The 25938-nt window shown below is 26.5% G+C and overlaps 2 protein-coding genes across 9 annotated transcripts in view; both read left to right on the top strand.

Annotated features, from left to right (window-relative positions):
* Positions 1-25938, top strand: part of LOC124418705 (neurobeachin-like) — a 112856-nt gene that overhangs the window by 54482 nt on the left and 32436 nt on the right. The gene's annotated exons all lie outside the window — the stretch shown is intronic.
* Positions 6359-25231, top strand: LOC111678908. 2 transcript variants are annotated; one of them, XM_046945843.1, is made up of 2 exons: positions 6359-8513; positions 23465-25231. In XM_046945843.1, exon 2 carries the CDS (start codon positions 23508-23510, stop codon positions 24498-24500), a length of 993 nt encoding a protein of 330 aa, XP_046801799.1. In that variant the 5' UTR covers positions 6359-8513; positions 23465-23507; the 3' UTR covers positions 24501-25231. The 2 variants fall into 2 exon arrangements, with proteins under 2 accessions (XP_046801799.1, XP_046801798.1); XM_046945842.1 differs by having other exon boundaries at positions 23387-25231.

The raw sequence follows: 25938 nt of genomic DNA, 5'->3' as shown, positions 1-25938 counted from the left end.
CTTGGAACTTCCCATATGAATAAAATATAAAAATTCGTATATCTGAGACACTATTAGAACTAGAAAATTATAAATTTTACATGAAGAACATTCATGTGAACATTTAGAGAAAATTGAGCGGATTTTGCATCTCCAATATGAATTAAACAAATATTTTGTATATCTTGGAAACTACTATATTATTCAAATTCTTCATAGGTTACATTAAAATCTAAATTAACGTTTGGAAAAATTTGGGTAACTTGCGTGGCATCCCCAATATGTAAAAAATTTATATCTGATATCGGAAAACTCTTGTAGTTAGAATCTTCAAAATCGTAAAGTGTTTTTGCAACTGGGTATAGCTACTTTTTTTATAATTATGTATATGTAAATATGTGCCAAAACATTCCCAGAATTTCCAATTTGAAATTTTAGATATACTTTGAGAGTATCAAATAAGAATCGGGAGTATTAAGGTACTTTTAAATATCAAATACAGTGGACGTCCAATAGTACGTACCCTCTTTATTACGAATGTCTAATAATACGAATGGCATAATTGTTGCATTGTCTACTCTATAGTACGAATAAAGACACAATTTTTCTGTTCGATAGTATAACGCATTTTTATTGGAATTTTGGTTTTATTAACGTATGAATGAAGTTTTTATTTTATTATTTATTTTCATCATTTTACAAATTAATAAACATCAAAGTTAAATTATGGATTTTCTAATAAGTAAAATGATATTTATATATGAATGTATATATAAACTGTCAAAAGTAGTATGATTCCACATTCAAATGGGTTTAAGCATTACTATATGTGATCCCTTAAGTACTCCAAATTTTTAAGAGAAAATTTTAAATAAGAGAATTGTTTTTGAAAGTGGTATATTCCATTTAAGTTTCTAATAAAAATTGTATGTAATCTGAAATTGTTTAATACATTTTAGAACAGATATGTACATGCAAATTGTCTTTGGCACACATATTTTTAAAAACATTTAAATTTAAAACCTTCTATATCTCATTTCAACCATTGGACTCACGATACTTTCAAAGTTAACAATTCGTATACGTAAATATGTCCCTTTTATGCCTGTTTATGTACAATAAATTTATTTGAAATATTACACATTTATTATATTTTGTTTCGTTATGTAATTTTTCATGAAAAATAAAAGAAAAATAAAAAATCCAATATTTTATGTGTATTATTTGAATTTAAACATACAAAATGTGTTGTTCAATAATACGAATTTTTCGGTACTACGAAAGGGCCTGACATTATATAATTCGTACTAGTGGACGTCCACTGTAGTACCAAAAAAGTACAATCGTACCAATTTTGACATCCCTGCTAAATACATATTGAAATTACTTTTGTGACGTAAATTTTGTACCTATCTAACTTCACCTTAAATGAGTACTCAAATAAGCAAAATATTCAGAAAAAAATTGTAATTCATAATATTTAATAAATAAGTGTGTTACTTTTTTGTTTTTTTTACAAACAATATCCTTTTTAAATAAAACTAATTGTCAGCATTTCTGTATACATACTTTTTTGTGATTAACTGTATGTATGTGCTTATGTCAGTACATAATTTTAAGCATTTGAAAGCAAGTGAATATATGTATGTACGTGTATGTGTGTGTGTCTTCATTCACACATATATACACATTTTAAATGTTGATTATCGATACGTTGAAATAAATGTATGTTTCGAATATAAAACAAGTAAAAACGTACAGTCAGGCATGGTCGACTGTATTATAACCTACCCAATGAGCATGTTAAGAATGTGGATTTACCATTTAAGTATTTTTGTTATTTTAAATGATTTTCTGAAAGATGGTTTATATGAGGGCAAAGGTAAATATGGGCCTATTCTACTACTACTTCTGTTTGTACGTGAATTATTGACCACATAAATATTTTCTAATTCGCACTATTATGGGGGATAATATCAAATGATTATTTCGATCATTGCGAAAATCGCAAGTATCAGTTAGACTTATATAAAATTATATAGAAAAATATGTAGAGTTTCTTAATTATCAGCTTCAAGGCCCAATATTGGGGATAACCTTATATGGGGACTAAGTACAATAATGAATCGTTATCAATAGGCTTCATCCTTGAGTCAAAACAAACGTTTTCTCGATTCAGATAATGACTTTGAGTCGTATACTTTAAGGTAGGTATAGATATGAATATACCCTCCCCAATAAAGTGATATAGGGTATAAACATACATAGTTACATATAATATTTTTTCCAAATTGAAGTTCTTCGTAGAATGTGACAAAGAAGCTTTATTTGTTAACAAAAGGTAACATTGGCCTATACTTACATACATACCTAATTGAATACATACATTTGTATTACGACTGCATATATATATATATACATTTATACATTAATATCTACATTAGTTTAAATGTGTTTGTGTGTGGGGTTGTTTGCTGGGAATGTTGTAATTTCTTCATCAAGTTGGGTGTGTCATCAAGTATTATTGGTCTTGTAGTTGTCGTTGTTATTATTTTCGTTGTAACTTGAATATTTGTATTTGACATTTTTTGTCTCAATGCCAAATTGTTAAGGACATTTTGTTTGCTGTTCTTGTAGTTGTTTGCAAAGAAATTGGAGAAAAAGGAAACAAAGAACAGAATTTATCAATACTGTATCACCTAGTTTCGTTACAGCAGGCTTTTTTAATCCTCAAAGGTAAAATATTTTACTTTTTCTTAAATTATAGAGAGATAAGATAAGTGGAAGTATAAAATTGTGTTGCAACTATCCAATAGAACCTTATTCACCGCAACTTGCGACTGTTTGTTGATAATTTCAATAACTCCAAACAAAATTATTTATTAAGTCTAAGCCATTAATGTAGAGCAAATATTAGGAATATATCAGTTAATTACTTAACAACTGTTATAATTTAAAGATCGCATTTTTTAACTGTTCATATAACATACTAAACCGAAAATCTGAAAAAATCGCATTAGCACATGTATGGATCTCATATTTTTTGTAAAATTTTTCAAAACTACAAAAAAATTTCATATTTTTACTTTTATGTGTCGTCAGAGTTACAAAATTCTCGGGGAGAAATTTGAATAATTTACATTTTGTAAGTTTTTTTAACTTTCTGTATGCATGACGTTGTTGGTATAAAATTGATCATACCTGGTGTTATTTTTCAAATCCCATGATCAGTTTGAAAGTTACGTAGAAATAGTAAAATGAATATTTTCATAAAATTGTTTTTATTGGAGTAATGCCAGTCTGTAAGTAAATCAGCAATGTATATAAGTATCTTTGGATAGCACTAACAAACACATATAACGAACTAAATTAAACACATATAACGAACTAAACCTACAAATATACATAATTCGGACTTTATCTCTATAGAATTAAGAAAAGTTTTTTTATTATCATTGGGGGTGAAATATTTTTCAACTAATTTTGTATTGCTATCAAATGAGGGTACATTTGTCGAAAAAAGTTCATTGTGGAATTTTGTCGATTCATAATGAAATTGAATTTAATATTCTTATATTAATTTATACATATTCCATATATTACTAATTTAATCTTTGTCCTCTTTCTTTTATAGGTAAGTCTTAATTATAATTTTTCTTCTTCGGAATGCTGGTAAAAAACTTACATTTTTATGTAATAAAGTGCTATGAAAGTCATAACAAAAACAGCAACAATGAGATTAGATCCTATAAATACACTAACAAGTAAAAACTTTTCCACTCAAGTAAGTGTTAATTATTAAAATATATATTTTTTTGCTTTTGTATTTATTATATCTATATCAAAGTACATATGTATGTATGTATCTTACATGTGTACTAAACCTTTCAAATGGGGATTTAAACAAGTTCTTACACTCTCGCTTACAAATAGGTTGTTGAGGAAGTAGTTTCGTGTTTTAATAATAAAAAGAGCAAGCGAAAATACGAACCAGGGACTTCGGTTTGTCAGTCAAATGGTCTTATTCACTGTACCACTGCTCAGCTATTTTAACCGATTAATCGGATAATCAAAATTATTCGGTTAATCAAATAAAAAAAACTAGATGTTTTAATTGCTTTTTGCAATAATATTCTTCCTCTTACCCCTTGTTTACATTAGACAAATATTTATTATGCTAAACGTCAAATTGTTATCATGATAAAAAATTAGCGGGTACAGAGTGCATTTATTAGTGTTATAACGTCGTGTTGTCTAAACAATTGTTTAGACAACGTTGTCTTTATAACAAACGTTATTTTATTGTAAAATTTGTTTAGAATTTTGTTTTTGTGCAATAAAAATTGATTTTTAATATAAGTTTAATTGAATTTATTGTTTATTTACAAAATTTTTATAAATTATAGCTTTATTCAATAAAATTATCGGTGAGTTGTCGTGATAAAATCAGCATTTTGTTATCCCTATGTATTAACATAAACAATAAACAGACAATTTTTCTGTCAACGTTTTGTCAAGTGCCGTGATACATATTTGTTTAATATAGAAACTTATGTAAAGGCGTGATCATTATTTCCATGACATCTTTTCGCGAGTCAGAAGTAGAAAATGCTTAAAAAATTAGCAAAATTATTACAAAAATATTGAATTCTGTGGAAAATATACAGTAATTCAACAGTTAATCGGTTAATTGTTGGAAATTATTCGGTTTATTCGTTATTTGAAATTTGAGAATTTTCATTTATTCAAACGATTAAAAATTAATTGGTTAACCGATCAACGATTAATCGTTTGAATACCCTACAATCAAGTAATGGTTTCAGATCTTTCAGATTTTTGTAAAACACAATTCTTAACTCGAAATCATATAAAATGAGCAAACAAATTGACAAAGCCGAAAAAAAGTATTCTACAATGAAAGTCATTACTGGAGAACTTCTAAGTAATGCAGACTACCTTCTGTATTATTTATTATTGAAAAGTATTTTGTTGCGTATGTACAAGTCATTACAAGGATTTTGCTAGGTGTTGATAATTTTGATTTAATACAAAATTAAAAAAAAATCAGCAATTTATTCGTAATAGTTCTCAAAAATTCCACATTTAATTTAAATAATAAAAATGTAAAACTAAATATCTTTTAAAGCAAAAGTGATATCCGATCATAAATGGATTTATTGGCGACTTAGTAAAGAAAATCTTACATTTGAATATAAAAGAAAAAAATAGTTATCGTTTTGTTTATCTGTGAAATTATTGAAGCCAAAATCTTCAAAATTTGCAAACAAAATTTGAGCATTTGAGAGAAAATTGAATTTCTATTAGGTTTTATTAAAATATAAATTAAAGTTTGGAAAACGTTCAATATTTGGAATGGCATCTCCTCTTTGAAGTAAATACAAAAAATAGTATAACTCGTAAACTGTTAGAGCTGCAATCATTTAGGGTAGAAGAGCACACTGGATATGGCAGCTAGTATACATACATACATACATACATACATACATACATACATACATACATGCATACATACATCAGCAAAAATAAAACGAAGTACTTTTAAAAAATAACATCACCACTTCAATAGCATCACCACTTTGCACTGAAATTTTTTTGAATTAAAGCAATTTTTTTGGAGTCCTTAATTTAATAGGAATAGTTCAATAATCCGAAAAAGTTTTCTTAATGTGCTAAAAAAGTACCATAAATACAGTTTTCTCTCTTATACACTCAAAAAGGACTGAATTTTAAAAAAGTTCGAATCAGGTGTCTCATAATTTTGGGAGATGTTACCGAAATATTTATAAAAATTGTATTATGTTAATTAGTTCAAAAGTTATAAAGGGACAAAAAAAGTACCAAAATCCCCTTTGTTGCACATTTTAACCCCTTAAAAGTACAAATTTCAAAAAAGTACCAGATACCTATCTGCTCATTTTAAAAGTAGATACAGGTGCATTTAAAATTTTTATTGTATCACTAGTATTGTGTAATATAATTAAGAAAACCTATTTTACCCGCTTTTCCCCTTTTTACCGTAAATGTACAAATTTCCAAAAATCCCTCCTTAGTGGATCTACATAACGAAAAACACATCTACTGTCAAAATGTCATGATTCTAGGTTCAGCCGTTTGGGCTGTGCGATGATGGTGAAGAATCTACTGAAAGGGACTTTTTCATTCATTAAAATTATATTTTTTGAATTGTATATAATATTGAACACAGAAACATACAATTTTTGATTAAATTATAATCTATTAAAGGTATTTTATAGTACTTATTTTCAAATAGTACTTCCGAAATTTTCTATAATGTGGAAGCTAAATGAATGAAACTTATAGAATGCGAATTTAATCACGTGATATTGAACATTAAAACAAATGTTTAATCAATTTAAATTTTCTATAAAAGTATTTAATTTAACTTAGGGTAGCGAAGCACCCAGGGTATGCTAGTAGTATATAAGAAAATTAGGAAATCCTGCTTTACCTTTTACTTCGTAAAACAATTTTTTTTTACGCTGTACATACATTTTTAAATGTGCATTCGTTACTTGGTAGAGTATAAACTTTAAATTTTAAATTCAAAATTTTAAAGCTTACTGAAAAATTCACAATTTTCATAGATTGTGATTTTCGGAAATCGTGATTTTCCGCTGGATATCCATCCCTAAACCTATTAATAACAATAGTCTACGTAATATCGCAAACTGTTCAATTAAATGTACATTTGTTTATATTTTCGACATTTTTGTTAAAAAAATGTACAATCATATATGTATACATACGTTCATATATACATCTATTTTTAGAATAAAAGGAGTATAACTTACTAATATTTACAAAAATAATAGTGTCAAGTAAGAGAAAATGTTCTCTTAAACTGTTGCTGCACAAATAAAACATATTTGTTTAATGGTTAATTTTGTAATTGTAATGTGAACACTTATTTTTCTATGTGGGTGGACATCCTGGAAATTTATAATACATACGTAAATGTGTATATATGTATGTATGTATGTAGGTGACACTCATAATAGTATCGGTAATTGAAGTATATCTACATACATACATACATACATACATACATACATACATACATACATACATACATACAAACATACATAAAAATATACAATGTAGGCAACAGAAGTTTTGATGATTTAATACAAATAAAGTAAATGTTCGTTATTTTTATTTCTGTAATCGGAATTTCAAATATTTTTAGCGCGAAAAGGTACTTTTTTCTCATCTAGCAGAGCATGTTTTTATTACCGCTATAATGTAAACATTTCAAATGCGCATGTCACTGTATTTATTATCCTATTTGCAGATGAGAGAAATATTTTTAACATTATCATGGGGTCTCAATTAAAGCTTTTCTGTTTTCTATTTCCAATAAAAATATAAATAATCCACAAATGAGGGCTGTGGTGAAAAAGTGTTCATAGAGAGAGAGAGAGAGAGAGAGACCAAAAAAGAGATGTATTTTTTTATCTGAAGTAAAGTAATAACGTTCAGAGAGCCCAAAATTTAAAACCTAAAACTTTATTTGAATGTATGCCATCACTGGTCCATCCATAGCTTGTTAATGATTTTCTCTTAAATGCATGGATGCTTTTAAATTTCACAAGGATATTTATCTAAATATTTAAGAGATGATAAGTTAAAAAAGCTAAATTTAGATGGCTTTTCTTGCAAGGGATAACATCTCTACTAAGCTTAGTCTGTTTTTGTATACGGGCGTTAAATGGTCGCAATTCGGTAAGAAATCGCAAAGGGAAGTTAAAACCAATACAAGTGATTGTGGAAAATAAGAAGATAATAAAAGCAAAATTAAAAAGTTCTCTATCCCCTGCAGCAAATATATAAATAATTAAAACAACTAAAAAATTAAATAAATGTATTACTACTACATTCATTAATGCATACATATGTTCAAAAAAGTTATACATGTAAAGTTTTTATCGCATAAGTGGTTAAATTGAGGATTTATCTTCATACTTATACTTCACACATCTATATAAATGTGTCTATATGTACAAATTATTTGAAAATCAGTTTTTGCATTTATGTATATGTAAATACATATTTATTTGTTGTTTTGGAAAACAACAAATTAAGAAATCAAATAGTTAAAGCTATAGTGCCAATAAAATATAAATATATCACCTCTCCCATTAAACTCTATATATATATTTAATAACAATAACAACAACAGCAACACAACGACAAATAAAAAATATATTTAATAACAACAATAAAATAAAGTGTTTTTACAACTAATATTTGAATAAAACAACGCGTTATAAATAAGAGCAAAAATACAAAAAAGTGAAAAATAGCAAAATTTAATAAGAAAAAATCCATACAGAAGTTCTCAAACAACGAAATGTATTAAAACGACTAAATAGTTTTTTTTTATTAAATTTTATAAAAATATTCAAGTTAACGACAATTTGTGTGCGTGTGATTGAAATTTTTACTTTATATTGATGGATTTACTCAAAGGATAAACAAATTAAAACTAATTTGTAAGAACGTTATTAAGTTTTCTATTTTTGTAATTCTTATTAATCAAATTAAGTTTGCAAGCTTTTCAAAATTGTTTCAAAACTAAATTTGCGAATAATTGCCTTAAGTCTGTTTATTTAAATGTAACATAATAACTTTATACATACATATCTATATATTTACCCCCTAATTCACAAACAAAATTTTTATTTTTTAAACGGTTTGTAAAATAGATTTTGTATGGAAATTTTGTTTTATAAACCTTTTATAAAATATTTTTTTTTGAATAAGGGGGTTAATATATTCATATTTTTTGTAAATATATACATACTCATCATTATTTAACAACTTTATCAGAAAAAAACACATTTAACTGCCCTAAATAAAATTTGAAAAAAGTAAAAGAAGCTCATGTAAATTAACTTTTGGATTTCATTGGCACAAAACAATAATAAAATTCTAACTTTGTTAATGGTCTAAATTATTGTTCTATTAATAAAAAATAACCAACATCATTTGCAACAATTAATTGTTATTTATTAATTATTTACAATTAAAATTAATTACAATTGCTGATCAAATATTTAAGTACAATTATGCATTTTTACATATTGTTTGAATAATTACGCTTAATGTATTTTTTCATTAATATTATTTCCCATCATTAAAAATTAAAATACTTCTTGTGCTATTTACATTAAAATGGTAATATTTTCGAAAACCAAAATCAAAAAAAAAAAAAAAAAAAAAACTTGTCACGTCTCACTTTAATGTACAAAATAACTCAACTCAATTGCAAAATTATTTCAAAATTATTTATACGGCGTGTTGAAGACTTTCAAAATTACAAAATCTAACTTATGGAAATGGCTTTAAATGGTCACATGTGTAGTTTTAATTATAAAAGACTACTCTATGTGAAATTTACAACATAAAGTTTGGCAAAAATACTAAATTTTATTTGGAATGTAAAAAATATATGTATTCTTCTGTTTTCAGATAGAGGTTTAAAAAAAATAATCCAAAAACATATTATAGGGAGAGCAAATCAATATATACAAATAATTAAGATACATATAAATATACAGTAATTTGAATTTTAATAATTGTTTGTTTGGACTTGATTTGCAATGCAACTTTTATTGTAATGTGTAAATATGTGACTCAGAAAGCATAAAATATCTATATTCTACAAAATACATAATATATTTAAAAATTGCATTTATTATTTATCTAATTTACCGCTGATGCTTATATGCTTTATTATAATTATCATTATTATATTTTGTTATGTTTTCTAGATTTAATGTACGTGATAAAACATTTATAATAATTGATAGGTACGATAAGCCTATATAAAGTATTTAATATTATGCAAATATTTTGATGTTTTTTATTTTTTATGTTTTTTGCTCCTTTTAGTAACATGTGTTTGCCTTCTCGTTTTATTGCAAATATCTGCTCGTGTGTGTCTCGCAATTTGTATATCAGGCGTGTAGAATCCAAAGCAGCAACCTCCGCTTTTGTAGTTTTTCAAAAAAATAAGAAAAACATGTATATCTTGAGCATTTTTAATTTTTTTAAATATTATTCACATCGGTACAACTATGATGTGAATAATTCATGCATGTTTGATTCAAGTCAAAATTAAGGTTTGTTTGTTTCAAAAGAGCTCATATTTTGTACTCTTTTAATTTTTTGTTTAAAATGTAGAGAAATATATTAAAATGTTAAAAATACAAACAAATTCTATTGTTTCGGAATTTTAATTTTTGCAGAAAAATTTGAATTTTTTAATAAAAATGAATCAAAGGCAGCAAACTCTAAAAGTGATCGTAACAAAAGCATCAATCTCCGGTGGAAATTGATATTTTGTCTAATCGTAATAATCAATGATTGTAATCAATAGTTTACAGACCGATTTATAAAAACAACAGTTAAGAGTAGAATATATGTTTCGAGTTATAACTAAATCTTTTTTTGATTTTTTTATAAAATCGTTGGTTTTTGGCGTATAAGCATACAATTTTGTGTGTATGATCTAGTGAATCAAAAAGTTGAGGTTTTGTATTTCAGTTGACAATACATAGATTGAATTTCGAAGAACGAAAAAAAAAAAACATTTTCAGTAAAATTTATTGAGATATATAATATGTATATCAATTTAAGTATATTTGTATGAGAGTTTAAATAAATAAAGTATTTGCGTGAAACATAAACAAAATGTTAATTTTTAATATTTTTTTCGGCTATATGGCACTGTCAGTGAGCCAATTAAGCCTTTTTGGAAACTGTCCAAAATCACAGGAATTTGGCAGAAAATTGGTCAAATTCAAAATTTTATTCGCAATTTTAAAAGAAAACAATCTAGTGTTAATACTGTAAATACTGTAAATCAAGTGATAGTTCTAATTCTAATTGTGATTTTGCGTTGACTGAGTATTAACTCAAACAAGATTAAAGATGTTTGGTATCATGACCTAATGGTTGAAAATTATAAAATTTAATTTACATTAGACACAGGTTCTGATGGAAATATATTTCCAATAAGAATAAGAATTGTTCTTTGAGTGAAATAAGGATTAATTGTTTTTCAAACGGTACTACATCTGATGATATATTTTTAATTGTTAAATCTGTTACAAACCAATTTTAAATAGGGATGTATGTGTAAAATTGGAATAAGTTAAGAGAATATATAATTTGGAGAAATCTACTGATTTAATAGAAATGTTAAAGAATTAATAAAATGATATTTTTGAGGGTGTTTGAAGATTTGAAAAAAATATGATATAGAAATCCATCAAAATGCAACTTCTGTAGCACATCCACCTGGAAGAGATTTAATGAAAATTAGAAATAAATTGAAAAATAAAGTAAATAAAATGGTTGAGATAAATATAATAGAAAAAACACATAAACCCCAAGGATGGTTAACGTACGTTTGTGTTTGAATCCAAGGGAACTTTAAAAAGAAGTTTAAATGGAACAGATGGGTATCTGGTACTTTTTCGAAATTCGTCCTTTTAAGAGGTGAAAATGTGCAACAAAGGTGATTTTGGTACGTTTATAACTTTTTAACTAATAAACATAAAAAACTTTTGTAAATATTTTGGACACATTTTTTAAAATTACGAGAAACGTGTTTCGTATTTTTTTAATTCAGTCCTTTTTGGGTGTAAAAGGGAGAGAACTGTATTTTTGGTACTTTTTTTAGTACATTAAGAGTGTATTCCTAGACATAATGGGAGTACTTTCCATATGATTCCATACACATATCACATATAAATTGAAATATTCATTTCGTTGTTAACACATCAAAATGTTGGCAATAGACCCAAAAAGTATACCCATTCTGTTTCTGCAAGTTGAAAACACGACTTGGAAGACACATTCTATTTGAGCTGCAAATTTGCACAAAAATTGAGACAAGAAGACCTCCCAAAAAAATTTGGTATCAATACATTACAATATTTACATTTTGGTAGTCGAATACAAACTTTTTTTCAATACAAGAAGATTTTTCATTTCAAAATTTACTACAAATCTGAGTAGTACCAGTAAACGTAAATTAGTAAATACTATAAATACTAAAATTTATGTAAAATTCCAAATATTTTTCATAGAAAATGTTCTAAATTGATGTTCGAATAAAAGAATTAGGTTCTGTTATAAGTTTTAGTTCGTATGGAACAATATGAGTTTTTATAAAAGAAGAAGATTGGAGATTTTCATATATAATATAACTAGCTTATACCCGGTGTGCTTCGATACCCCAACCAAAATAAATACATAATAACTAAAAAACTTATTTATTTTTTTATTATAATTTATTTTGATGATAATATATTTCATTTAAATTTTAAAATAATAGCCTAATGATCTATTTATTTCTTACTTTCTAAAATTTAATATATACTTTTTTCTTAAAAAATAATTCATATTCTTATGCGTTGCGATATACAATATTTTTTGTTCTACCCACTTAAAGATTTTGAAAATTTTAACCACAATAGTTTTCCAGATTAACAATATATTACATATGACAGATGCCAAGTTATATCGCCAATTTATATCTATCCATGAAAAATTGGAATTATGTAACAGTTTTAATGGTATACAAAATTTTGTATTTAATTCATATATGTATTAAATTAATATGGTAGGTGCCGCTCCCCTCATGGGTAGTCCGCCAATTTATTTCCCAAAATGTTTACATGGATGTTAAAGTTATTCGTGCAAAAATTTAAGATTCTAACTGTAATAGTTTCCAAAATAAAGGAATTTTTGTATTTAATTTATATGGGAGGTGCCGCTCCCCTCATGAGTAGTCCGCCAATTTATTACCCAAAATATTAACATGGATGTTAGAGTTATTCGTGCATAATTTTAAGATTGTAACTGTAATAGTTTCCAAGGTAAACGAATTATTGTATTTAATTTATATGGGAGGTGCCACGCCTCCTAACGATAGTCCGCCCACTTTTTATCCTGAATAATCATATTGATACTAAAGTGTCTCTGACAAAATTTGAGGACTCTAACTGTAATATTATCTCAAATATACAAATTTTATATTTTCTTAATGTGGGCGTGGCTGCTCGCCCACTTGAAAATTCAAAATAAAAAAATTTCAGGGTGTCAAAATATCCCAGAATCTTTGGACTGTAATTTTCAAAATCCCAAATCCCAGGATTTGTAAAAGCCTGTCCTGTTTGTCATCCCTAGTATGTATACACTATATTTTACCACAAACACCATCTTGATGCTCTGACTTTGTTCTTTTCTGAAGTTGCTTATTGAATAAAATCTTTACATTTTCCGCACATACACATTTAAATATACATATGTATTTATTTATATGTTTTTGTATGCTTATTTTAGTATGTTATATTTTCTTTTTCTGATAACTTCCAGATATTGTTAAGTTGTCAGAAAATTGAAAAAGCAATGAACATTAAGTCATAAGTATATGTAGATTTGTTTTCTTCTTTCACATGAAATTCTGGAATATCTTTCACAGAAAGTATTGGAAATTAGAAAAATATGTGTCAATATTGAACAGTATAAATCAATTTACTTACAGATACAAGAATTTTGCATACAGTATAAATCTGCTACGTTATTATAAATGGTAAAAGTATGATAAAAGGGTTACAACGTTTTACTGTTTTAGAGAAATACAGATAATATTGGTAGAGAATAAAGTAGTTTCTAAAATACACTCAATTTCAAAATAAATAAATAAATATTCTAGATGTTATTTTTAACAATTAATATAGTAAAGTTTAGATAAAAAATAAGCAAGTTTTAAATTAAAATGTAATGTTTAGTTTAGAAAATTTAACATTTTACTACAATTTTAAATATAAATTAATTATTTTTAACCTCTCCATATATTTCAAATTTATCGAAAACATAAATTTGAGTTACTAATTAAATAAAGCAATATTATAGTTATATCAAACATTAATATTTTTTATTCTCCAATATTGCTTCCCAACAGCACCTAAACAAATCAGAATCCCTCACCACCAGTTGAGAGGTGGGCTTAAACCACCTGCATTCTGTGAAGTAAAAGGTATACTAAATCAATACTAGCCTCCCGTTGGGCAAAGCAGACATTTCCGTAATTTCTGTAATTTACATCAGTTCCATTCCCAAATCATAAAAACGATCTACAGAATGCCAGGCAACCATTAATCGTCAACCTGACACAAGACACATTACCCTGATTTCAGTCCCGTCTAACAATAAAGGCCATTTTAGTTTGTGTTTCTTTATTGCCAGCAAAAAATATAATGCTATAAATGTAAATAATCAGTCTATATGATTCTAATCAGCAAAGAAACATTTTTCTACAAAACTGGTTTAATTTAACGATTAATGCGTTTTGTAATATATTTGGTATTGGAATATCTAAAAACTAAAGTAATTCAAATTAGTAAAAAATTCAAAAATGCTATTGGGGAGAGAAAACTAATGACTTAAAAATTTTATAATTTTTAGGGAATTTATGTTATCCAATTAATTTAAATGTTATTTTCAACCAATTAAAAATGCTAAGAACGCAATAGAATCCATCCAAACAAATTTATATCCTTAAGCAGGCCAGTATAACACTAAACCACAAATGAAGAAAAAACGAAAATGGAAATGGAAATAAAAGCAGGTTAACATATTACAGTAGAAAAATACAAATCCAATTCTAGGTTATTTTTTATTGTTATTTTTATACTTTTTTCATTGTGTAATTTTTGTGGCAACATTTAAGTTAATATGTATATTTTCTTAATACACAAAGAAAACACAAATGAAAAAAGTCAACAAATTGTGTCATTTTTATGCCTAAAGATATGCTGCAGAAAGCACGAAGAAGATTACGAGTGTTTGTCTTCTATTTTCCTCTCTCTCTCTCTATTAAAAACTATCTGCAGTCCTTTGTTAAATACGAGAACGACCATGACATGATGAAATGAGTTCAGCCTGTTAAAAATGTTACTCCCTTTGTGAGCAGAATGGTATAAGCATAATGCATATTATAAGCGTTCATTGCAACAATGTGTGTCTGTATGTATGTAATAGTTTCACTGCATTACAATTGTATGACGTAAATTCATTTACTATTTAGTGAAGAAAATAAATAATTTTAACCGTTACATTATTTAATTATTTTATATATATTGTTTTCAAAATTCCTGAACGTGTGTATGCCATCCTCCATTTATTCAATGCGTTTGTGATGTTATTGCTATTGTGGTTGTGCAATTTGTGTTGTTGTTGATGTGCAACATAGCATTAGCTCATTGGCACGGAATTTAATGGCATGAAAGTGTAAGAACACATATGTATATTACACATACATATGTGTACTTACATATATATGTATGTCATTGTTAAATTTTTTGTCGCAGTGACCTTCACAGCATGAATATCACAGTCATAATAGCAACAATTGCAATAATGAACCATAAACTTAAAATTGATATATGTATGTATGTATGTATGTATGTATGTATGTATGTATGTATGTATGTATGTATGTATGTATATATGTATGTATATATGTATATATGTATGTATGTATGTATGTATGTATGTATGTATGTATGTATGTATGTATGTATATATGTATGTATATATGTATGTATGTATGTATGTATGTATGTATGTATGTATGTATGTATGTATGTATGTATGTATGCTCAAAGTTGCTACTATTAAAAATAAAATAATTTTCTTGAAAATATTTCAGATATTTCTTTATTAATTTAATACTTCGAAATTATTCTGCATAGTAACATATATATGAAAATTGGCGATCTGCGATCTTCAGAGATATTCCAAAAAATTCGATATTAATATGTTTTTTTTTTTTAAATTAAGTGTAAACTCATGTTAGGGGTATACATAAATTTTAGCCTTGGCACCATGTATTAGCCCACAATTACGGCTTTTAAAAAACAATTACTTAAGCCAATCAGGTGTCATAGCTTTATTTGTGTTAAATGTGTTAAAATAGGAAATCGGTTTTATTAACTTTTTGCAGAAACTGTACTACAAATATTTAAATTTTGCATTTTCTTATAAATAAATAGCAATCTGTATAAAATTGTCTTTCTAAAATATTTACAAATTTCAAAATTGACTGCAAGAGTTTGTGACCAAAAATTAAATTTTTGTTCAATTTATACTTGTAAAAAATGGGCGTGGCAGCAGTCTTATCGTGCTGATTATTATGTGGAACGTTTGGCCAATTGTTTGTTAACTGTAACTGAAATAAGAACTCAATATCACTAAGATTTGATTAATGTCGTTCTAGTACTTTTTTGTTAAATATTTCGTAAGCCTACTTATTTAAAAATTTAAAATTTCTCATTTCATTTCAAAAAAAATTTCATGACTTGGCAGAATAATTTACAAAAAAAAAAAAAAAAATAGTATGAATACAAAAACAACAACAGCAGCAACAACATGATTCAAAACATAAGAAATTAAAGTTCATGCTTAAGTTTTGGGTAAATTTGATTTTGGTTTTTGTGGTAGATATTACTTGCTCTTCATGTTCTACTACTTGTTTTTAATTCCAATTTACTTTTCATTCGTTGTAGCTCTTGTAACAAATAAGATAAAATGCTAGAAGGAGTCAGTTTCCTTGTCGATGTCGTAGTTGTTGTTTAAATTTAATTTGACAGAAAATAAGGAATGAAAAAGTTATGTCAAGGTGTCAAACCAAAGACATGTTAAATGGAATAATAAATCTGTAGACTGAATAATTTGATAAAGAATTGCCATACATACACACATGCATACATATGTATACTTAGATGTATATAATATGTATACATACTGATACAGTAAAATTTGAAGAAAATTGTTTAGTAAAGTCTTAAAAAAATTTACAAATTGTTTAGTGAAGTATTTAAATTAATTACAAATTATACCACCTTATGATGATATCAGCTACGTGTGTGTATATTTGTGTTTTGACTTTTTGCAAGTATCAAATATCAAAAAGACCATCTAAAGAATTTCTGCACCAATGAAGTCTAAAATTTAGTCTATATGTAGTTATGTATTAAGTATTTTTTAATATTTCTCAGTAACTACGAAGAACATTTTGAAATGTTTCCAAATATCAAAAATACCAATAGAAATGCCTTTTTTGGTGCTGATAATTGTAAACAATAAAATAAATAATACTTGAACAACAGAGGCAACAATTATTCCAATGAAAATAAAAAAACATGCAAAAAGATTGTTTAGAGCAGGAACCACGTATAAATAGACAAGCGTCGTACAATTAGTAAACACATTTGAAAGTGCAAACTTTTACAATACAAAACGTATCGAGTAACTCTGAAACTTTAAACTTAAAAAATGGGGAAATCTCAAGAAAATCGTCTTTTAGTAAAATTACTCACATAATTCAACGAGATGTTTTATATGAAAAATGCAAAAGACTATTTAAAGTTCTCCAAAATTTTTAAATTCGTTACGGTCCAGATTTTATCAATGTTTAAAGTTCATATTTTTTTTTGGATTTTTTTTTCAACAAGCATTATATGTAACATCGTGTATTTACTAAACTGTTTATCCGATTTTAATTGTTTAAGTTCCCAATTAAAGCCTATGTATTGTAGTTTCATAATATTCAAGATATTTAAAAATTGGATTATTTTATTAAAAATTGATTTACTTGAGATTCCCTCATTGTCCCATTCTGAAATTTGTATATTTTATTGAAAACACTATAAGCAATCTTATGTGAAGGAATAAAGAAAAAATATGGTGTCTTTTTTGAGATATCCTTGACTAAGACGTTGTTTGATGTCATGATTCATACCTTAAAACAGAAATATTTTAAATAAAATATTTTCAAACTGCATGACATAGGTTTAATAAGGAACTAAAATGATAAATATTTTTGAAAATATATGATGTCAAATTTAATACTTGTTGAAAAAAATCTTAAAAAATTAATTAAATCTAAACTGTAATGAATTTAGAAATTTTATTGAACTTTAAAATTCGTATTGATACAAAGAGTGTGTGTAACAAGTTTTATCAAATTCGGAAAGGGTAAGGTACAAAACATGTTCGAAAATTTTTTAATGCCCCTAAGAATAAGCATATACATACATATGTATACACATATATATAAAATAACTAATAACACTAGGTAACAACGATTTTGTTTAGGATATAAAACCTATATGGTTTTCTTTGTTTAGGACGTCTAAGACCAAAAAAAGTATTTAAATAATCTAGGATGTCCATCTTTTAATTATTCATTAAAAAACACTAAAAGGGTTTGGAAGAAAAAATTTAGTAGATGTATTCTTATCGCAAAAATATTGAAAATTCAGTTGAAATAATCCTAAATCTTGGTGAATAGATGTCAGGTTTATTACTCATACTTCAAAGAGCTTTTAGGAAACAATATAAATGTTGATGTAACAAATGTATTATGAGGGTTATATTCAAATACGCAAGTTTGTAATTCTGGAATATATTATCAATAATATTTTCGAAATTAAAAAAAAAACAAAAATAAATTTCAAAAATTTGGTAAGAACAAAGAGAACAAGTTATATGAATCTTTTTTTCTGAGTTGATTGATAGGTTCGCAAAAGTAGCACAAGCACCCCAAAATCGGTACTCATTTTCTCCAAATTTAACAGCACTCCTGAAGGATGATGCAAAATTAAATATGACCTTAATAAGTTTTATAGGATCTTAAATGCCTATATCAAATTCCATAAGAATCCAAGCGTCCATAATAACTTGCTTAAAATCATGTACAGCTATGTAATTCTTCATAATCAGGTTTACCTCTTTCAGAAAATAAATTTATTCCTAATAAATTATTAAAACATATTAGTATTAGATACATTTGTTTTAAAACATCCTTCTTAGAGCTCGGTCCACGATCCAAAGTATTAATATCGTATTCCGAAAATAAAACCTATACACAATAATAAAATTTAAGCATAAATGAGCAAATCTTGGTAAAACGTGATGTTATTCGGCATTCCCGAACTTTTACCTGTGTTTATACATTTCTATTTTATTGTATATTTTAAATTTTAATGTAGTCACTTCATTGTAGTGACACCAAATTTTTTAACAAAACAGTTTATTTTTTCAAAATTTTTTCACAATTATTTCACAATAATATTTAAAATAATTCACATCTTAATACAGTGTAAATTATAAATTACAGTCAACATATGCAAAAACAATTTTTGTGAGAATTTCTTAAAATTTCACAAAACAGTTTTAAAATTTTTGCAGTTCTCTAGACAAATTAAACTTTAAAGTTCTAGCATTTAGCACTTTTTTCTAAAAAATAAGTGCAGCCGACGAGAAAAAAGTGCTAGAATTGCACTTTTAATGCCGTTATGGCAACACTGATGCGAAGACACTGTAAAGCTCAACAAAAGGTTTACACATCATAATGTTAAAATAAAATACGTCCCACAACACATTTATCAAATACGTTCCACATGTAAAATTCTTTTTCAAATTAGTTTAATTCATTTTTATGTTTTTTTTTTTCAAAATATCGTAAAAATAAACTATATATTTTTGGGAAGAACTAGTCATGGGCCACTTCCACTCTGACTGTACCCCAATTCTCCAAATACCCGCTCGAGCCACTCGAAAAAATATAAACAATTATAAATAAATTATAAAAACTATCTAGAGGATAAAAATCTGTGATTACTTTTATTTCCTACTAAATGTCGATTTTTTTGATATACATATATTCCAAAAATATCTAAACTACATATTTTTGGAAAGAACATATCCTTGAATTTAACTTCACTTTATAATGTTAATAAAAGCAAGACACTTCATGACAGTTAAAAATAACAGAAGGCTTCAACGACATGAAATATTTTTTTAAGTCATTCAAGCCTTCTGCTGCACACATGAGATACATACCTATACTGTTATATGGTGATTGTGTGCAAAATTACAAATGTTTATTACTTTAAACAAATTTCGTAGAATAGTGATGTTTAAATGTATAGAAAAAACTACAAGTAGATAATGTTTAAACGTTCTATGCTAAGCAATATGACCAATAATGTTGCAAATATATTAACAAAATCTGTCTAAAACATGAAAGAATGCTTTAATGAAAAATTAAAAATTTCAGTTATAAACGGGGAAATATTCATAAAATGTACAAAATGTATAGTTATATATATTCGAATATTCTTTTGGTTAATCGACATATTAGAATCGAATGACGACCTTATTGTCTGTGGCTATAAGTTTAAATTGTAATCAAACTGAATAAATTTGTTTGTTTGTTTGTATGTATTTGTTTTGAAGATATTAATGATGCCTAATTTAACAACGTTATGTCAATGAAGGGAGACTAATCATTTTTCATTTCCATAAAAACGTTCTTGATTGCGAATTAATGATTTGCAATAAATATGTATTATAAGTTATGTATAAGATTGCAGACTCATATAATTGCCATTCATTCGTAGTGTCGCTCTAAGTAAATTATTTATATAAAAAGACAATTGTTGGTTGGCAGATTACTAGTTTACAATTTATTTATATATTTTACTTATTCGTCATGCCGCTGGAAGCTTTGTTTCGGATAGAATAATAAGCTCAAAAGATTAATATATTTAAGACCTTATTCACAAATAAGTAATTATTTTATAAACGGTTTATTAATCAAATTTTCGTGTAGAAATTTAGTATAATGTAGGAATACCTCTCAAACAATACATATTAATGTACTAAATACGACAAAAATATAAATATTGTTTGAAAAGGTCCTCAGTTCACTACCAACGATTGAAAATATTGATTTTAGTACAGTATGTTAAAAAAATGTTAGCAATCTTTTCGAAATTGGTCTTAAAAATTTCGTAATTTCAAGCTTATTGCGGGAAAAAACGAGAGAGATGTATTCCTTCATGAGATTCGTAATAAGACAACAATAACGCGAGGATTTGTTAAAAAATATCGTGTTCTCCATCATAAGCACAATAATTTTTTTTTAATTGTTTTTAACTTTGCCCTTTAATTCGTAAAAACGCTGTTCCTCGGGACACTCTAAAGTACATAAGTATATGAGAATGCGTTGTTTTGTAATTATATGGAAATATGTACATATTTATATATGTATGTGTACTATATACGTACATACAGCTGTGTTCAAAAAATATGAGTGAGACAGAAAAATAATTGTGCAGCTTAATTTTAAAAGGAAAGATTTAAAGAAATCAAATATTTTTTCACGATATTTATTTGTAAAGGGTTTAAAATGCAAAACTAATATCATTTTGTAAATAGCTTCATTAGTTTTTTTTGGTATTAACTTTTTCGAAATCCATATCCGATTACGATTGTTCAAAAAAATAGGAGTACCGTATATTATCTTACCTAAGTTAGATTAATTTCCTTTATTTGTAGTAAATATTTAAAATATGATATAAAACTCTTATATTTAGATGATTATGAGGTCAGTTCACAATTATTTCTTTTAAAATTATGAAAGAAAACGTCGGAATTGACGAAAATGAAATCTGTTCAAATATCTAGAAAATTATAAAAATATCGCGAACAAAACATGAAAATTCTCATGGTTATCTCATTAAAAGACATTTTGAATACTTTAGAAAGTCAAATATTTAAAAATCTCTTATAAAAAACAAACATTTCATTCAAAAATTATAACAGCTTACCATAAGCGCTTATCATTTTTTTTAATTAATCCTATTAGGGCGCCCCAAACTAGTGAAACTAAGCCAAATCGTAGTAATTAAACTTCTTGATCAATATTTAGTTCGTTCAGATTAATTTTTAAACAAATCTTTTAAAAAAAAAATAATTTCAAACCATAAAGCACATAGTGAAACGCATTAAATTTGCCAAGTAACCAGAGACAGAAAATAATTATTATCTATGAAATTTTTGCTTAAAAAAATCAGTATGAAAGAATCTTCATAGAAATGTTTTGAATGTACCAAAATATTTCCAGAACCTTTTTTAAATGATTTCTTCAATAAACTTTTTTTCTTGATTTTTATAATAAAAATTTAAAATAAAAATTATTTTTGATTTTTATTCTATTTATTTCAATAAAAAATTATTTATGATTTTTTAATAATATTCACTTAGTGATTTTTATTTATTCAAACAAAAAATAGAAATCAATCAATGATTTTTATTTTTCTAAACTAAGAATAAAAATCACCTAGGGAGTTTTAATTTTCCAATTTTCGAATCAAATTTCTGCAAATTTGTTCAATTATATCAATGGTAAAGAAATTTTATCAATTTTCTATTAATCTCTGTTTAAACCCGATAATTTTTACTGTCTTTTAAAGGTAAATATCGCATAATGAGTTTTATAACTAATTTCAAAAAATAAAAATCATTGTCTGATTTTTATTTGTGCCTTATGGTTTAAAAATTATTTGTGTTTTTTATTATTGATTTTTGTTTGAAAAAATTCTCAGTAATTTTTACGAAAAATATAAAAAATACAAATCAAAAGCAATTTGTATTTTCAGAGAAATGAAATACAAACAAAATTAAATTTTTAATTTAAATTTTTTTAAATAAAAATGATAACAATTATTGTCTCTGCAAGTAACACATTTAGAGGTGGTTTCATAAATGGATGAATTTTTAATGCATAAATACTACAACAAATTATATTTTTAAATCTAAATGAATTCAGAAAATACATTGGAAGCCCAATAAACCAAAAATATTAAGCTCTAACCAAGTTTCAAGGAAGTTGTATAATAGGATTTTGTATATAAATTTAAAAAAATATATATTTTTTATATAAATTTCTTCAACATTCAAAATAACGGTTATAAAAATTAGAGAACAAGTTAAATAAATAAATTATAAAAATATTTAATTAAAAATGTAAATCTTTCACTAAAAAATTTATATTCAAAATTTTTCAAATTTTCACTCCTATTATTTTGAACACAACTAAGTATAGTTGTATAAATATATATAAATATTTGAAATAAAACGGTGAAAATAGAATGTTATTAATGTACCTACATAGCTACAAATGTACATATAAATTATTATTAGCAAATCAAAATTATAGAAATTGTATAATATTGTATTTATTTGTTTTCTCTCTTTTATTTTTTTTAAGTTTAATGAAATTAATGAAATTGGAAAAAAATAAACCAGCATGTAACGATTGTTATTATTTTGTCTTAAAATTAATTTAAATAAAGATTTTTTTACTGCCAGGGCAAACTTTCGCACAATTTGCTTTTGAAAATACTTGCAAATACTTATTTGATATATTTTTATATCTTTTGGCACCAGTATACTTTTGTATTACACGCATAATTCAAAATTTTTAAATTTATACTAGATCATAATAATAAAAATATTTAATAAGTATAATAAGTTAAAGGAGAAAAAAAAAACAATTTTAATTCAATCAATTTAGTGCTCAGTGGATTTGTCAAGGGCCAAATGGCTCTCAGTTTGTTATGATGGAGACATTTCTTGTCCTGGGTCTATGTTTTATACTGTACGAAGCATTGGATTTCTTTCAGGGATGCATACATAGTGCAACTCCCTCTGCCAGTGATCAAATAGAAGCATACCGTCGACAATTGGACGAACAACGACAAAAACAGCAAGAAGAACAATTTTTGGCAAACTTAACTCCACTTCTGAGTGCTCAACTAGCTGCTGCTGGATTTAATCTATCAACTGCCTCAACACCAACCGCTTCGACGGCAAGTGTTATAAGTGATTTGAAAGTTCAAGTTCAAACTGATTCTGAAAACTATTCCGTAAGTACACCCGCGTTGAATTCTGGTGGAACCGGAGGCGTTGGTGGTGAAAGTGGATTTAGGCCTGCTAATCTTAGTATATTCGAAGCTCAACAATTAAATAATACCTCGTCATTGCCTAGAGACTATTACTATTTGCAACAACAACAGTTGAAAAACAAGAATTCGTCTAAATCGTTACTGTCGAAATTTTCGACATCTGGTTCTGATAATCGCATTTTTCCGGAAACTCCTAGTATTTTGGGGAACCCTGCGGGTGTTATAACAACACAACCTCTGTTACAACACCAACTAAACTCATTTGATTCGCCAACTCCCATCAGCACTGAGCCCGCAGCAAGTACTATACATACTCACGATTTGAAGAGGGCCCATTTGAAAAATCAATACAATAACAACGACGATCCCAACATTCTCTCTCGTCACAACTCACAGACAACATTGTCATCTCACGAAGCTTCCTCTTCCGGAGAAGAGGACGACTCTGAAGCATCTTCTACACAAGGTGAAGCATCCCTCGATTCTTGTCCGTACAACTCTGATCACGATATCAACGAAGATCGTACGTTCACAGTGGGTTCGTGTTCATCATCGCATGCCGATTTTCGAGAAATTGAATGTGAACGACTGCGCCGCCAATGTGTGAGCGTTAAACGCATTTATAGCATATCGGAGAAATTTTAGAAAAATTAAAATATCTAAAATTCAAAAATAAAAAAAAACAATTAAAAATGTTTGCAAAAACATTATTGGTTATAGATTTGCTGAAAAATTATTATTAACAAAAAAGGTATTATCAAGTGAAAACTAAAATTTCTAAAAAAAAAAATCACAGAAAACCGTAAGAAAAAGCACACACACCTCTTTCGAATCAATCTTCATAATTGCAATTGCACATTTATATAAATTTAAAAGAAATCACGCATATTCAAGCATTTCACGCATAATTTTTCGTAAGTAAATTCACATTCACAATACTTTTTATCACATCATGATCGATTCACTTCACTTCTTCATCACTGCCAAGCAAAAACGTATTTTTTTCACCGCTCTAAAAATTTTCCTTGATTATTTTTATGATGATTCACAAAATATTTTAAGTCTAGCGATGACTGTTCGTGAGCTGGACCAAATTAAAAAAGGTATTTTGGAATTAGTTATTTTTTAATTTTTTTTGTTTTGAAACAAAATATCCAATATGAGTTATCGTTTGAAAGGGATTTTAAATTCGCGTCAAATGATGTATTAATCATAAATAACCGTCTGCTCATAATTGCCATATTCCAAAATATTTAAAATTTTTAGGTTTTTCACTAATAAAAATAAATTGTATGCAGAATTTTGCAAACTTTGCTTACCACTTGACTGGGCTTCAAAAACCTTTTTAAGTTTTAAGTCTTTATTAAAATGTCCATTGTTATCAACATATCTACATACCTATGTATTATTATTATTCAAAAATATTGCATTCAAATAAATTCATTGCGTTCTTTAAAATTTAATTATCTAAACTTAAATTTTTCATAAACTTCACCTTCGTGAGAAGGGTATATATAAGATTGTCATTCCGTTTGTAATTTCTATAATATAACTTTCCGACCCTATAAAGTATATATATTCTGGATCCTTGTAGAAAGCGGAGTCGACTAATCCATCTCCGTCTGTCTGTATGTTTGTTAAAATCAATTTTTAGAGAACCCTAGATATCGGCGAAATCTGAATCTTCAATTATTCTGTTAGACATGCTTTCGGGAAGATCGCTATTTGAAATCAGCAAATTAGATCCATAAATAACGGAGATATGAGCAAAAATCCGAGACAACCTCTGAAAATGTCATTAAAAACAGAAATTGCAAAAAACAAAATACATAATCATACGGAAAATTTTGTTATTGTACACTGTTTATAAAAACAAGGCAGAGCGGCAGAGCGAGAGCAGCACTAGTTTGTTGTTATTGGCTAGAAACACTTTTTGGTACTTTTTCGTTTTTCAAAAGGTACTTTTTGAATATTCTATAATACTGAAACTAGGAACATAAAATAAAGTATCCCTACAAGAACAGTGACAGTCATTTGACCGGTCATTTGACTGACACTAGTGAAGGAAATATCGGTCACTGCG

This window comes from Lucilia cuprina, chromosome 3 (assembly GCF_022045245.1).
Source record: "Lucilia cuprina isolate Lc7/37 chromosome 3, ASM2204524v1, whole genome shotgun sequence".
Classification (NCBI taxonomy): domain Eukaryota; kingdom Metazoa; phylum Arthropoda; class Insecta; order Diptera; family Calliphoridae; genus Lucilia; species Lucilia cuprina.
The sequence above is the reverse complement of the archived record's forward strand: the minus strand, read 5'-3'. Positions and strand labels throughout refer to the sequence as shown.